General features: G+C 44.4%; 1 protein-coding gene across 2 annotated transcripts in view; it reads right to left on the bottom strand.

Annotated features, from left to right (window-relative positions):
* Window positions 1-15,626, bottom strand: part of Shc3 (SHC adaptor protein 3) — a 126,037-nt gene that overhangs the window by 79,884 nt on the left and 30,527 nt on the right. For both annotated transcript variants that reach the window (XM_052156969.1, XM_052156968.1), the window contains exon 2: window positions 1,653-1,723. In XM_052156969.1, the coding sequence (XP_052012929.1) occupies window positions 1,653-1,723 (71 nt within the window). The remainder of the gene's footprint in view (window positions 1-1,652; window positions 1,724-15,626) is intronic.

The following is a 15,626-nucleotide window of genomic DNA, read 5'->3' as shown; positions in this document are numbered from 1 at the left end:
CCATCAACACCATCTGCCCTAACCCATATTCCAACTCTTCTGAAAAGTCCCCAGTCACATGACCAACCCCCTCCCAAGCCCTAGTAAGAACCCTAGCCTGCGAGAGAAGCTCACTCCACCTCTCTCACCCTTCCCTGAAAAGCCTCTTTAGTGGTCTGTTGTCCCAGTGAATGAGTAAGTGGTCTGAGAAACAGACTTTTCTTTTAGAAACTCTCACTTCTGAACACAATTCCTTTGTCTTTTCATGAACTGGGTGGAGATAGAGTCCTTTGGTTTAGGTCATTGGTTTTGATATGTTCCCACCAAGTGTCTTGAGTTGCTTTAGGGAGAAGAGAAACATCAGTGCTTGACCATGGACTTCTCGTGAAGAGGAGCAGGCATTACGTACAACAGTACTTAGGGCAGAGGTCCAGACATAACAGGTAATGACGACACATGATGACTTAAACCTTCAAACATGGTTTCCTGACTCAGAGAAGCACAATACAGTGACCTGGATGAAATAATCATGGGTCACTTTCTGAGGAAGTTGTCTGAGCAATTTCACAACAACCAACACAATAGAGACGCCCGCAACACACGAGTGCTGCTACGTCACAGCCTCTGCTGCCTTCTGCAGCATGCTGGGCAGTCAGCATTTTAAAAAAACCTTGACTCTATTGGAAACTATATTTAGCTATAATGTTTCATTGAAAAGTGCTTCACTCATGGCTCATGAGAAGTTTAAAATGTAGGAAACACATGTAAAATATTTTAAATGATAGTCATTTGTAGGAAAAACATATATGGAACCAGAGATCATTGTGTTAAGTGAAATAATAAGCCAGATTAACAGAAGTGGTGTGTGTGTGTGTGTGTGTGTGTGTGTGTGTGTGTGTGTGTGTTAAAAGTAGAAAGGGGGGACTATACCATGGAAAGGAAACAAAGATCACATGTTTTCACTCATTTGTAGAATAAAGATTTAAATATATGCAGCATTAAAGTAGAAAGAGTATTTGGGGACAGAGGGGGACAAGTTGGAAGGGAGTGATGGGATGTGCATGTGAACATAGTACACATAACACATGTATGTGAAAGCATAATGAAATCCAGTATTTTATACTAAAATATTAATAAAATAAAACATCATAATGATACTCAATATTCTTGTATACAACCTAAAATATAAATTGGAAATAAACTATTTGAAAAAGTCAATCTACTTCCTAAATGATCTTCTCCCATGAACATTTCCACCTCTAACCTTGTGAAATTTGTTCTCTCTAAGCACTTTGGAAATTCACTCTGGATATCTTGGTTTTCATTTTTCAGAAAGAATGAAGTTTGGTGATTTTAGTATCGACCTTACATTAGTGGTTCCTACACTAGGGAAACAAACAGGAACACACAGTTACCCCTTAATTATGATCATTTACTACTTAATTATAAAAATATCCCAGAAGGGTCAGGCGCCCGTCATGGTGATCCAACAAGAGACGTATCTCTGCACACATGGACAGATACACCTATATTCTAACACAGTCCTGACTCCATCACCAGCCTCTGGTATTGGAAGGGGTGGGCTTTCTTCTAGAAATTTCCTAAGCTCTAAACTTTTGAGCTCTTTCCTTTCAGAGATGAAGTCACAGGCATCTACTTTGAAGAGAGCTTACCTGGTAACCTGAGTCCTTGTACTGAAGTCAAGAGACCTCATTGAGCGCAGAACTTCGATGCATCCCAAGTACTGTAAGGGGAAGAAATAGATTATGAGCCCTGGGAACTGAGAAGAACAGAAATGTCCTAATGGTGGAGGGGGCTGGGGAAGCAATATACAATTCTTATGTCACAGTGTACCTTTAAATTCAATGTGAATAGGGATGGTAGGATTACTTAGTGGTTACAGGTGTCTGCTGCCAAGCCTCGTGCCCTGAGTTTAATCCCTGAGACTCACATCTGAGGGATAGTAGAAGGAGAGATACAACTCCTACAAGCTGTCCTCTGACTTCCATGTGCACACCGCTATGGGCTGTGTGTGTCTCTGTGTGTGTCTCTGTGTGTGTGTGTGTGTGTGTGTGTGTGTGTGTGTGTGTGACACAGAATAAATAATTTCTAATGTAATTCTGGGTGTGATTATGTCTCTATGAGAACCCCTAAAACCCTAAACCTAAACCTGCCTCTATCGGAAACATCTTGAGTGCTGAGAAAGAACCTTGACTTCTATCAAACCTGTTAGCATTGCCGCTGTCTTTACATGTACAGTTCTCAACGTTTTTATTAAAGTATACCTTATACACTGTAAGGTGTGGAAATTGTAAATGTTTATGTTAATATTATTAAAACATGTTTTCAATGGGATTGCCACCCCACCCCACCCCCAATCTGAACTAGGTCTGTACCAAACTTTGGAAGGTTCTTGAATTTTTTTTTTTTAAAGAAAGAATCTGGACACTATACAACCAACACTTTCACTAACATTAACCTTCTGTCTTCATTCGGTTTCTACTGCTTTGATAAAACACCATGACCAAAAGCAGGCTGGGGAGGAGGAGGTTTACTTCAGCTGACAGTTCCAGATCACTGAGGAAAGTAATGGCAAGAACTCAAACAGGCAGAAACCTGGAGTCAAGAATTTACTGGCTTATTTCCATGGCTTGCCCAGCCTGCTTTCTTATCTACCCCAGTATCACCTGCCCAGGGGGGACTCCACCCACAATGGGCTGGACCCTCACTCATCAATCACTAATTAAGAAAATGCCCTACAGACTTTCGTACAAGCCCATCTTCTGGAGGCATTTTCTCAATTTAGAGTCCCTCTTCCCAAATGTCTCTAACTTGTGTAATGTTGGCATGAAATTAATCAGGGCACCTTTATTATTTAGTAAATATATCTATGGGGTTTGGAGTAAGCTATAGAGCACTTCAGTTTAGCAGAAAACCCTCTTTACTGTTTACCACAAGTTTCCTGAAGTTCAAATGCACAGGTTGGAGTGTGTGCCTTTGGTCCATCTCACCCATGAGCATGCACAAGTGGACAGTCATTGTGACTAAAGTCCCAGTTAGGGTGGCAGCCCTGGTCCTGTAAGCCCTGGGAAAGCTAGAAGACACAGATGCCTTTAAATTTAGATTGAATGAGCCTTAGAGAGTGGTGCAGAAAGGGGTTTGTTTGCATTATGCAGAAAACCCAAACTTAGGTCTGGCTTTGTCATCTATTGTTATGTAACTTTATGTAACACTTGACCCACTTCTCAAAACTGAGTCTCTGCAGCCGCAGATGTGACTGGTGCTCCCTCCACTGCACAGACATCACTGGCAAGGTTACAGAAATCTATCAGCACCTGTGTCAAGGGTATTGACCCACCACTGCCAATGTCAAGGTTACAGCATGTCACCAGCTGAACCCTCTGAGTCACGTGAGTTCTAAGGTCAATGACCAGATTCTTCTCCCTTAGCCCGCCACTGCAGATGTATCATCAGATCTCTATTAGAGCCATAATTCTCAGGGATATGGAGACAGCTCAGTCATTAAAGTGACTGATTGCCTTCTAAGTATGAGGACCTGAGTTTGGTCCCCTAGACCCATGTAAAATAAGCCAAACATGATTGCTGTGTGCTTGTGCATACATCTAATCCCACTTCTGGACGGCAGATGGCGGATCCCTGGAGCTTGCTGGGCAGCCAGTGTAGTTGGAGTTGTGAGCTTCAGGTTCAATGACCTTCTCTCAAAAAGTGCGCTGGAGTGGGCTGGAGAGATGGCTCAGCAGTTAAGAGCACTGGCTGCTCTTCCAGAGGTCCTGAGTTCAATTCCCAGCAAGCCTGTGGTGGCCCACAACCATCTGTAATGGGATCTGATGCCTTCTTCAGGTATGCATGAAAACAGAGCACTCGTATACATAAAATAAATAAATAATTCTTTAAAAAAAACATGGGGTAGAGAGTGACTGAGGAAGACACTCAAAATCAACAACTAGCCTACACACACACACACACACCTGCAGATACATACAAACATGCAGGAATAAGTACACACACACACACACACACACACCTGCAGATACATACAAACATGCAGGAATAAGTACACACACACACACATGCACACACACATACACACACCTGCAGATACATACAAACATGCAGGAATAAGTACACACACATGCACACACACACACACACCTGCAGATACATACAAACATGCAGGAATAAGTACACACACATGCACACACACACACACACCTGCAGATACATACAAACATGCAGGAATAAGTACACACACATGCACACACACACACACCTGCAGATACATACAAACATGCAGGAATAAGTACACACACATGCACACACACACACACCTGCAGATACATACAAACATGCAGGAATAAGTACACACACATGCACACACACACACACCTGCAGATACATACAAACATGCAGGAATAAGTACACACACATGCACACATGCACACTCACACATGCACACACACACATGCACACACACACATCTGTGCACATGCTTCCACACACACTCATAACTCTCACCCATGAGTAAAGCACCCTGAACATGCAGATTGATTGGTAATGTTTAACTTTCCTAAAACCTATTGGCATCGCCATTTTATTTAGAAGTACATTTTACAAACTACCACAGAGTTAATGACCACATAACCCAATGTTGCTCCTGTGACTAACTGGCCAAATGTCACATACTAATGTGATAACCATCATTATCAAAGTCCCCTCAGAAACCACAACCACATTGCAGAGATATGTGAAACCCAAGACCAATGTCAAAAAGTTAGACGAACACAGTCCACTACCCAGGGCTGTGGTGGATGCCAAGATCACTGGTGTCCTGGGACGGTGGAAACACCACCACCACCATTGTGGTGACATTAATATAGGTCCAAAATAGAAGAGCTGTCACAGAAAGCAATGCAGTAGAGATCTAAGAACACTGTCAGCACTCTTATGATCAGAATCCAAGCTAGCCCAGAGACTGAGGCAGGAGGATCACAAGCCCAAGGCCTGCCAGGGGAACACAGTGAGTGTAAGACCAGCCTGTGTAACTTAGTGCAAACCTGTCTCCAAAGAATAAATAGAAAGGGAGCTGGGGATGTAGCTTGGGGATAGAACACTTGCTTAGGCTAAGTGAGGCCCTAGGTTCAACCTCCAATGTCATAAAAATGAATGAATGAATGAATGAATGAATGAATGAATGAAAATGATGCTAGAAACACACTGGTGTTGGAATTTTCTCAAAGAAAATATAAAGAAACAATCATTCACGAATATGTGGAACTTCATCTCAAGAGGAAGAGATTAAGAGAGAAGCCTCTTAAAGCTTGTGGCCAATATCATGTCAAGTGTCAAGAGGTGAACACATTCCCACTACAATCTGGGACTTGGTAAAGATGTGCATTTTTACCACTGGTGTTCAACACAGAGATGGAAGTCCCAGCCAGAACAATCAGTACGTCAAAGAAATAAACTGCATTGGAATGAAAACGGGAGGAATCAAACTGTCACTGTCTGAGTGCGTGTGTGTGTGTGTGTGTGTGTGTGTGTGTGTGTGTGTGCGCGCGCGCGCGCGCACGTACACCTAGTAGAATAATAAAGAGTAATTAATAGTGATAAAAATTCAGACAAACGGCAGGATACAAAATCAATGCAATCAAATCAATATCTTGTCTACACACCCATAACAAGTTACCTGAAAAAGAGCTCAAGAAAGCAAAGACATTTATAACACTTACCAAAAATAACATCCCCAAAGATAGGTTAATTAAAGAGATGGAAGTTCTCTACATTGGAAAGAATAAAATGTTTATGGGAAAAGAAGGGAAGAAGGCACGTACAAGCTGAAAGGCGTCCCTTGTTTGTAGAAGGGAAAGAAATTTTCTATTAAATATTTACACTGCCCTCGGAAATCTTTAGACTCAATGCAGTCCATATGAAAATATCAGTCATATTCCCATGGAAAAACATCCTAAAATTCATATAGAACAACAACAAAAAAGCCAGAAAACAAACTCATCATTAGTGAAAACAGCTGTAAACATCACTGTATCTGATTACTTCAAAACAGACTGCAAAGCTATAGTTGTACTGGCTAGTTTTGTGTCAACTTGACACAAGCTAGAGTCATCAATTAGGAGGGAACCTCAATTAAGAAAATACCTTCATAATATCAGGCTTGCTGTAGGCAAGTCTGTAGAGCATTTTCTTCATACCTTCATAATATCAGACTTGCTGTAGGCAAGTCTGTAGAGCATTTTCTTAATTGATTGATTGTGCAGAAAGCCCATCCCACGGTGGGTGGGGCCATTCCTGGGCTGGTGGTCCTGGTTCTATAAGAAAGCAGGCTGAGCAAGCCATGAGGAGCAAGCCAGTAAGCAGCACCCCTCCATAGCTCCTGCCTCTAGGTTCCTGCTCTGAGTGAGTTCCTGCCACCGCTGCTTTTGATAATGAACTGTTATGTGAACCATGAGTGAAACAAACTCTTTCCTTCCCAAGTTCTTTGGTCATGGTGTCTTGTCACAGCAATCGTAACTCTAAGACAATGGTCATCAAAACAGTAGACAGAGGAACGAGACTAGAGACAGTGAAATAAAACTCACACACCTACAGCATACCAATCTTCAACCAAGATGCAAAGTGCACACAAGAGAAGAAGAGAATAAATAGTGGAGCAGGGAGGCAGAATGACACTAGAACCTCATCTTCCACAGCAGTCAAGAATCAACTCAAAACAAACTTGTAACTGAGACTAGTATTAGAAACCTCGGGTGTAGAAACACTTGGTGGGGTGTGTTAGTGGTGAGGTTTTTCATCAGACACTAAAACTACAGGAGAAAAATGTAAAAACATGGGGATGGGGTTGGAGCTGAAAGGCTTTGCCAAAGAAAAAGGAACCAACAATAGAAGGAAGAGATAACCTACAGAACAGAAGAAGCCATTTGTCGACTACACATCTGATGGGGGTTGATGATCTAAAACACATGGGACCTCAATTTAATGAGGAAGTAAAGAATCTGATTTTTAAATGGGCAATGTACCTAAATAAGCGTATTCAGAACCAACTGGTATTCAACATCAGTAATCGAGAGTAAATGAGAGATGCAAACCAAAACCCCAGTGAGATCTCATTTTACCCCCCAGTTAGGATAAGTATTGTGAAAACAATGTTGGGGCTTGGCCTGGCTAGTTTTGTGTCAACTGACACAGGGTAGAACTATTTTAGAAAAGGGGAAATGAGAACCTGGCCCCACCATATTGGTTTGTGGGGATGCCTATAGTGAATTTCTTAATTGACAGTAGCTATGGGAAGCCACCCAGGCCACTGTGAGCAGTACTGTCTCTGGGCTGGTGGTCCTGGGTGCTGTAAGAAACCAGGATGAGTAAACCATGCAGAGCAGGCCAATAAGCAGCGCCCCACCATGGCCTCTGTGTCGATTCCTGCCTCCAGGTTCTCTGGCTTCCCTTGGTGATGGACTTATAACCTGTAAGGTGAAATAAATCTTTTCCACCCCAAGATTTAGTCATGCATTTTATCTGAGAGTTAAAAACCCTAAGTCAAGGCCAGAATGATGCTCATTAGCTAAGAGCACTTGCTGCTCTTATAGAGGATTCAAGTTGAGTCCCGGTGTCTAGCAGCTCACAACCCCAGCTCCAGGGAATCTGATGCCCTCTACTGGACTCCACAGGCAACTCCACAGGTGCACACACAAGCACACACAAAATAGCCACATGCCAGCAAAGGTAGAGAGGAGAGAGAAACACTAACATAGCACTGGCGGGAATCTAAATGGATTCAGCTGATAGTAAAAACTGCATGTAGATTCCCAAGAATGTAAAACTGCTATATGGTCTAGAAATCTGACTTATAAATATATCTGAACTTAAATCAGCATGCCAAAGAGACATCCCCTCATGTCCTTATGCTACCATTCCCTGTAACCATGGAATGGAATGCCAGGCTGAATAACTGTCAGCTGATGAGTGATTGCAGAAAATGTGATATATAGATATATCCATTAAAAGCTATGAAATTGCACGGTTTGCAACTATATAGGTAGACCTGGAGATACTGTGCTACATTAAATAAGCCACATACAAAGCAGCGAATACCACATGATCCCCCTGGATATGGAGACAGAAAATGTTCCAGCTTTGAAAGTACTGACTAGAACCCTAGTTACCAAGGCTTGGAAGAGTAGTGGGAAGGAGTGTGAACAGAGGTCCATCTGTGGGCACTAAGGCAAACTTAGAAGAGATGAATCCCGCTGTCGCTTCTGCAGTGGCATGAATTTAGTGGTATAGCCTATGTTTGAAGTTGTCTACACGGTGATGTACTCCTGCTACCCATCTTGGAGATGGAGGAGGGAAGATTAGATGTTCAAAGCCATCTCTGGCTGCACAGGTAGTTGAAGGCCAGCTGGGCTAAATGAGATATCCTATAGATCACTTGGCAGAGTGCTTACCCAGTATGCACCATGCCCTGGTTCAGTCCCCAGCACTGCACACACCAGGTGTGGTGACGATGCACTCCTAATATCCCAGCACTCAGGAGGTGGAGACAGGGGGACCAGGGTCACCCTTAGTCAAATGGTGAATTCGAAGACCTACTTGAAACTGGGTCCAAAAAAAAAAATGAATAAATAAAACACAAATACCAAAACCAAAGAATTTACAAGAAAGAACTTTGAAAGCTTCCGTTTGGGAAATGATAAATGTTTGAGGCAATGAAGACACTTATCTCAACTGGAACATTGTGTGCATCTCACAGAGCCGTCCCCCCCTCACCACCACCACCATGTACAGTTTCTATGGATCAAATCATAATTTTCTCCTGAAAGGGTATTACATGAGTAGGAGGGAAGAGTTCAGTTGCTTACAAAGGGATAAAGTCTGACGCGGCACGGAAGCTCTACCAGCACCAAACACGAGACGGCCGCACGGAGCAGCAGCAGCAGCAGCAGCAACAGCAACATTAGCCTGGAGATGGGAAGCAGCCAACCCAGAATCTGATTTCCACTCCAGACTACCACTCAAGTGGGAGGGGAAGGGGAAGACTCCAAGTTAACCACCCACAGTCACTTGCTGCAAGGAAGAGTCCAAAAGACTTAATGGAGACAATGCAGAAGACCACATGGGCTGCCTCGAGATGAGGAAAGAGTCACCAGAGAGGCAGGGGTAGAGTACATCTTTATTCTGTACAGCTTTTGATATGAGTTTTGATCATTGTTGGCATGAACGGTAAGGAGCAGAGAGAGCAGAATGGTCTGTTTAGGGTACCGCCGTGTTTTATGGGGGCTGCTCCAGATGCTCATTTGTAGACTGTGGCAGAAAAATATAGCCAGGGAGAGGAAGATGAGTCAGTTAGTAATGTACTGCCCAGGAAAACACAAGAATCTGAGTCTAGTCCCCAAAACACACATCAAAAGTGGGGAAAGAGGGTGTGTGTATGTATAATCCCAGTACTCAGGAAGCTCCGACGGGAAGATTTGGGTTTTGAACCCAGCTTATGCTACACAGTGAGTCCCAGGCCAGTCTGAGCTAAAGAGAGGGTCTTCAGTCTCTTTCCCCAAGAAAGAACTGAAAATGCTGAAGCAATCATGACGTTGTAGTTACTGATAATATCCCGTAATAATTACCTGTAAAAGTCTTTACATAATTCCTGTTCTCAATTATGAGCACGTTTCTACATCTGCCAGGAAGGGAGGCAGAGAAATGGAACCCATCTCATCTTCTCAGTAGGGTTTGCCACTGCAGCCTCTGAGAAATAACCAGCACTGTCAAGAAAGCTGGTCTATGAAACAGTAAAGGAAATGGACTGTATCCGTTACTGGTCTCATCGCTCTGATAAAATATCCTCACAGAAGCAATGTACGGAAGGACTTATTTTACTCATAGAGCCAGGATACAGCCCATCATGGTGGAGAAGGCACGGCAGCAGTTGCCTGGTCATATTGTATCCACAGTGGGGAAGCAGAGGTGGAGAGCCCCGGTGCTCATCTAGCTCCTGTTCTAGTTTCTAGGCAATCCAGGACCCTAGAACAGAAGGGCACTTCTGCCCACCTTTCCAGTGGGTCTTGCCTCCTAATCAAGATAAACAAGATAATCCCTCACAGGCATGCCCAGGGGTGTGTCTCCTCAGTGATACTAGACCCTGTCAAGTTGACAGAATTCCCCTCACATGTGCTCTTAGCCTCCCTTAGGGACATTATAAAATGCCCTGATAAAGGCAACGTAAGGAACAAAGGTTCACTCTAGCTCATGCTGAACCACTCACTCCAGTGAGGCTCCACCTCCTAACAGTTCCACTACTTCCCCAGACTGAGCCACCGGTTAGGGACAAGATATGCAAACATGTGAACCTATGGAAGACTGTTCCCCTCAACCTGCAGTACAACCAACCCTTGACAAGCCAGGATTTCACAGAAGTTGCTGCGAACTGTCAGTACTAAATTGTAGAGTGTTGCTTTACAAGTTGAAACCCTCAGCAACATATACATGTGTGTGTGTGTGTGTGTGTGTGTGTGTGTGTGTGTGCGCGCGCGCGCACGCGCGCACGCGCCCAGAGTCCACACAATGGCCACAGGAAAAGCTCCAGTCCATTTCCTCAGGACATTTGTCCACCTTGGTTTTCCTGAGACAAGGCCCATCTGCGTCAGCAAGTCTCAGGAATCCTCCTGCCCCAGCATTTCACCATGCCCTGCTTTTTTATGTGGGTTCTGGGGGTATAGGTCAGGTCCTGCTGCTTACAAGGCAAGTTTGTTACTTTTACTGACTAAGCCGCCTTCCCAGTTCACAAGGGATAACACAACCCAAGCCTCCTGCAAGCCCTCCAAAGCCCAGAAGATTCAAGCATCTATTCCTGTCTGACACCTGTCTGTATGGAGCCCAGTCTTAAGTTCCAAGGTTTCTTTTCTTCATCACGGCCTAGTTCCAGAAGTTTAAATCATACATGGAGTTGTTTCAGCTCTAGTTCCCTAGGGAGTCATGACCAAAAAGCCAGTTGGGAAGGAAAGGGTTTTTTCAGCTCACACTTCCACATTGCTGTTCATCACCAAAGGAAGTCAGGACTGGAACTCAAGCAGGTCAGGAAGCAGGAGCTGATGCAGAGGCCATGGAGGGACGTTCCTTACTGGCTTGTTTGCCCTGGTTTGCTCAGCTTGCTTTCTTATAGAACCCAGGACTACCAGCCCAGGGATGGCACCGCCCACAATGGGCCCTTCCCGCTTGATCACTAATTGAGAAAATGCCTTACAGCTGGATCTCATGGAGGCATTTCATCACCTGAAGCTCCTTTCTCTGTGATAACTCCAGCCTCTGTCAAGTTGACACACAAAACCAGCCCATACAGTCCTTGTCTCTGGCTTAAAGATACCTTCACTCATGTCTACAAACCTACCCTCAGACAGACAGACAGACACACAGACAGACACACAGAGAGAGACACACACAGACAGACAGACACACACACACACACACACACACAATTTAAAATAAAATAAAATCTTTTTTAAAAAAATCAAACAAGGGCCTGGAGAGAGCTCTGTGCTTAGGTGCATGCGCTGCTCTTGCAGAGGACCTGAGTTCAGTGGCCAGCACCCATGTCAGGTGGTTCACAAGTGGTAACTCCAGCTACAGGGAGGGGTATCTGACTCCCTCTTCTGGCTCTGTGGGCAGCACAGCCCCTTCCACAAGCCCACACATAGCTACAACCCCAATCTAGTTGCTGAGAGCTTTTGTTGAGAAATAGATGGAATCTGGGGAAACAGCAGCACTATTAAAAATAACAACTCAAGGGCACCAGATGAAATTGGCTTTCTGACTAAGACCCGCTAAAAAGCAAGAACACAAAGATGTGGGCACAGCTCCTACCACAGAAAGCAGGTTGACAGAATACACTGAGCTAGCTTGCTAGAAAGGAACAAAGCAATGAAGAGGGCATGGAGGTAAAATCAAATAGGGGCCGTAGGGAAAGAGCTGTGATCTGCAGAGACTGGAAAAGAAAGCCTCAATTCATCTGGAGCAAGCAGAAAAGGAAGGAGAAAGGCCGCTCAGAAGAGAGTGTTAACAGCCGAGACTGCGAGACACACAGCCTTGTGAGAGTCCTGCTGCAGACCCCGATCTGCAGCTCTGAGTCTGGACTGGCTGCAAAAGCAAATGAAGAGGCAGGAAGCCAAGCCAGTGCTGGGAAAGGTGACTCACTGTGGCGCTGTCTGCAGCCTCGGAGGACTCTCGCCTGGCCTGGGTAGCCATGTGCTGACACAGAGGTCAACTGTCACTTCGAGCAGGGTTACCACAGTAGGTCTATCCTGCCACCCTAATACCCCCAAGTGTGTGAATTATAGAAGCTCCTGTGGGGACTGAGAATTAGGGACAAAAGGACCAGGGTCTTTGGACAAGAGAAAAGTCTCTGTGTTCATGAGTTACAGGAGACTTGGAAGTCCAAAGGTGCTTCTATGTTCAAAACCAATGTCTCAAGGTTAAAACTGATCCCTCTCTCCCTGTCGCTTGGAACTTCCAGAGGGCCAAGGCATGCCAGTCTCTTCTGTGTTAGTATAAAAACCCAATCCATAAAGCACATTATATCACTCAAATTATAATATGTTCCTCCCTCCTCAGACAGTGGGGCAGCTCTGACGATCAGGCCAATGGGGCATGTCCAGTCCCAGCAACATCCTAATCCTACACTGTCCCTGGGGTGGTATTAGCCCGCTGTTCATTATGATAACAAAATACCTCACACGTGCTAACTTGAGAGAAAGACAAAGACAGAAACAAGAGACAGAGAAAGAGGGGTAGACAGAGGGAGGGAAGAAAAGAAAGGGACAGACAAACAGACAGACAGACAGAGAATAGAGAGCTGAGCTCCATGGTGCAGCCCCTGGTGATGGTCCTACCTGCCTATGTCTCCTCGTGGTATATGGCACTCCTGAGAGAACAGGTTGGAAAAAGAGCCAGAGAGCCTAGGACTCCTCAGCCTTTTTTCAAAGCACACCCACTAAGGACCTCCCACGGAGGTCCACTTCTCACACACAGACACACACACACACACACTTTTTCTTCTTTTCATATGTGCATGTGCTATGCGTACATACATACATGTATGTTCACATGTATATGAGGACTGTGGGGGTGCACATACATGTGAGCACATGGAAGTGTGGAGCTGGAAACTGATGTCTGGAATCTTCCGCCGTTGCACTTTTGAGACAAGGTCTTGAAATCAAACCTAGAGCTTGCCTATGAGAAGAGTCTTACTAGCCAGCCTGCTTTGAGGAGAGGGTGAAGGCAGTGAGGAACCATCTGGCTCTGCCTTCTACGGCTGGAGTTACCAGTGAGCTGCCATGCTCGCCCTGTGTTTATACAGGTTCTGGAGATCTACCCTCAGGTCCTGCTAGTATGGCATGTGCTTTAACCACTGAGCCATCTCCCCAGCTCCGGGGTCTTCCTTGTGAAGGTCTCATCTCCTGGCAGTGCCACACTGAAAATGACTCTCCCAGTGTGGAACTTATGAGCAACACTCTTAAATCAACATGACAGCAAGCACCCAGAGGTGTCAGTATGGTCTCTTGAGCCCTTGCGTTTGACCTTTAAAGCCCTTACCACAGATCTCAGGATGAAGCTCTAGTCACAAAACATTTTATTTAAAGAAAGATAAACCATAATCAGAATTCTATGAACCTGAAGACTACATAACAAGTTAGAGTTAACAGTGTGTGTACAGACATGCTCAGGAAAGGTCTTCAAAGACAGGTGCCCACCTAGAGCTGCACCCAACACTGAGAAGGGCTCCTAAGGCACAAGATTAAGAGAGACTGTGACTTCATGGCCCTCTGTGTGTGTGTGTGTGTGTGTGTGTGTGTGTTCTCATACATTTTTGTACCCAGAGTATGTGTGAATCACACATACTATCACAATAATGGCATACAGAGTAAAGACAATCAACTGATAGAACTAGGGCTCTCAAACTTGAACGTGCCTCAGAATCCTTCACAGGACCTGCTTCACAGTTCCTGGGCTGACACTCCCTAGACTTGACTCCCTAGCTAGGAGGAAGAAAGGCTAATGTTGACAGTCTGGTCAGAGGCTACTCTGGAAGTTGTATGGGCTGAGGAAATGGTTCAGTGAGCCAATCAGAGCAGGGCTGGGAAAGAAACAGGCACCACCAGGAGAAAAGCAAGTTAATACAATTGGGAGTGCTCTGGAGAGCACCAAGAAGACCCAAAAAGGACATCACTGAGAATGTGTTCTGCTGGGCAGCCTTAGCCTGGCTCCTCAGCCAACCATTTGTTCATGAAGAGGGATGGGATTACAGTGACTCAGCAGAATCAAGACCATCCCAAGAGGTGGTGCACAATTCCCAAAATACAACTTTGCTACACAGCATGGAGGAAGGACTTGGGCCATGGGGAATTTTCCACAGCATACATGGAGTGTAAGATTATTCTACAAAATAGGAACGGAAGGAACATTGCCCAATTAATTTTATGAGGCCACAGTTCCCTGATACCAAAACCACGTACAAATTGAACAAAGAAAGAGACTTACAGAACAATTTTCCTTATGAACATGGATGCTAAAACACTTGCAAACTGAACCTAAAAACACATTAAAAATATCATCCACCATGACCAGGTAGGCTTCAATCCAGAGATTCAGGAGTAGTTTAATATACAATAATCAATAAATGTAATCTACCATATAAACAAACTGAAAGAAAAAATCCATGATTAAAATCCTGGAGATATTAGGGATACAAGGGATATACCTAAACAAAATAAAGGCAGTTGTACTGGCTGGTTTTGTGTGTCAACTTGACACAGGCTGGAGTTATCACAAAGAAAGGTTAGCTTCAGTTGGGGAAGTTCCTCCATGAGATCCAGCTGTGGGCATTTTCTCAATTAGTGATCAAGTGGGGAGGGCCCCTTGTGGGTGGTACCACCTTTGGGCTGGTGATCTTGGGTTCTATAAGAGAGCAAGGGAAGCAAGCCAGTAAGGAATATCCCTCCATGGCCTCTGCATCAGCTCCTGCTTCCTAACCTGCTGAGTTCCAGTCCTGACTTCCTTTTGTGATGAACAGCAATGCAGAACTGTAAGCTGAATAAACCCTTTCCTCCCCAACTTGCTTGTCGGTCATGAAGTTTGTGCAGGAATAGAAACCCTGACTAAGACAGCAGTTTACAAAAAAACCTATCGCCAATATCAAATTAAATGGAGAAAAACTCAAAGCAATTCCATTACAGGTTAAGATTGTCCAATCTCTCTATTACTATTCAAATTAGAAGTCTTAGCTAGAACAATACAAGGTTGCCCACTCTCTCCATGCCTACCCAATATAGTACTAGACGTCTTAGCGAGAGCAGTAAGACACCTGAAAGAGATCAAAGGTGTTCAGGCAGACCAGTACAATTTGTTGAATATGCTGTCTTTTTTCCAGTTATTAAATAACTGTATTAAGACTACTTTGAGATTCCCTCTTGCCCCTGTCAGAATGGCTGAGATCAATAGCACAAGTGACAGCTCATGCTGGCTAGGAGGTAGAAAAGGGGGAACATTCTTCCATTGCTAGTGGGAGTGCAAAATTGTACAGCCACTATGGAAATCAATATGGCAGTTCCTCAGGAAGTTGGGAATCA

This window comes from Apodemus sylvaticus, chromosome 14, assembly GCF_947179515.1.
Source record: "Apodemus sylvaticus chromosome 14, mApoSyl1.1, whole genome shotgun sequence".
NCBI lineage: Eukaryota > Metazoa > Chordata > Mammalia > Rodentia > Muridae > Apodemus > Apodemus sylvaticus.
Note: the sequence above shows the minus strand (reverse complement) of the source record. Positions and strands in the feature narration are given on the sequence as shown.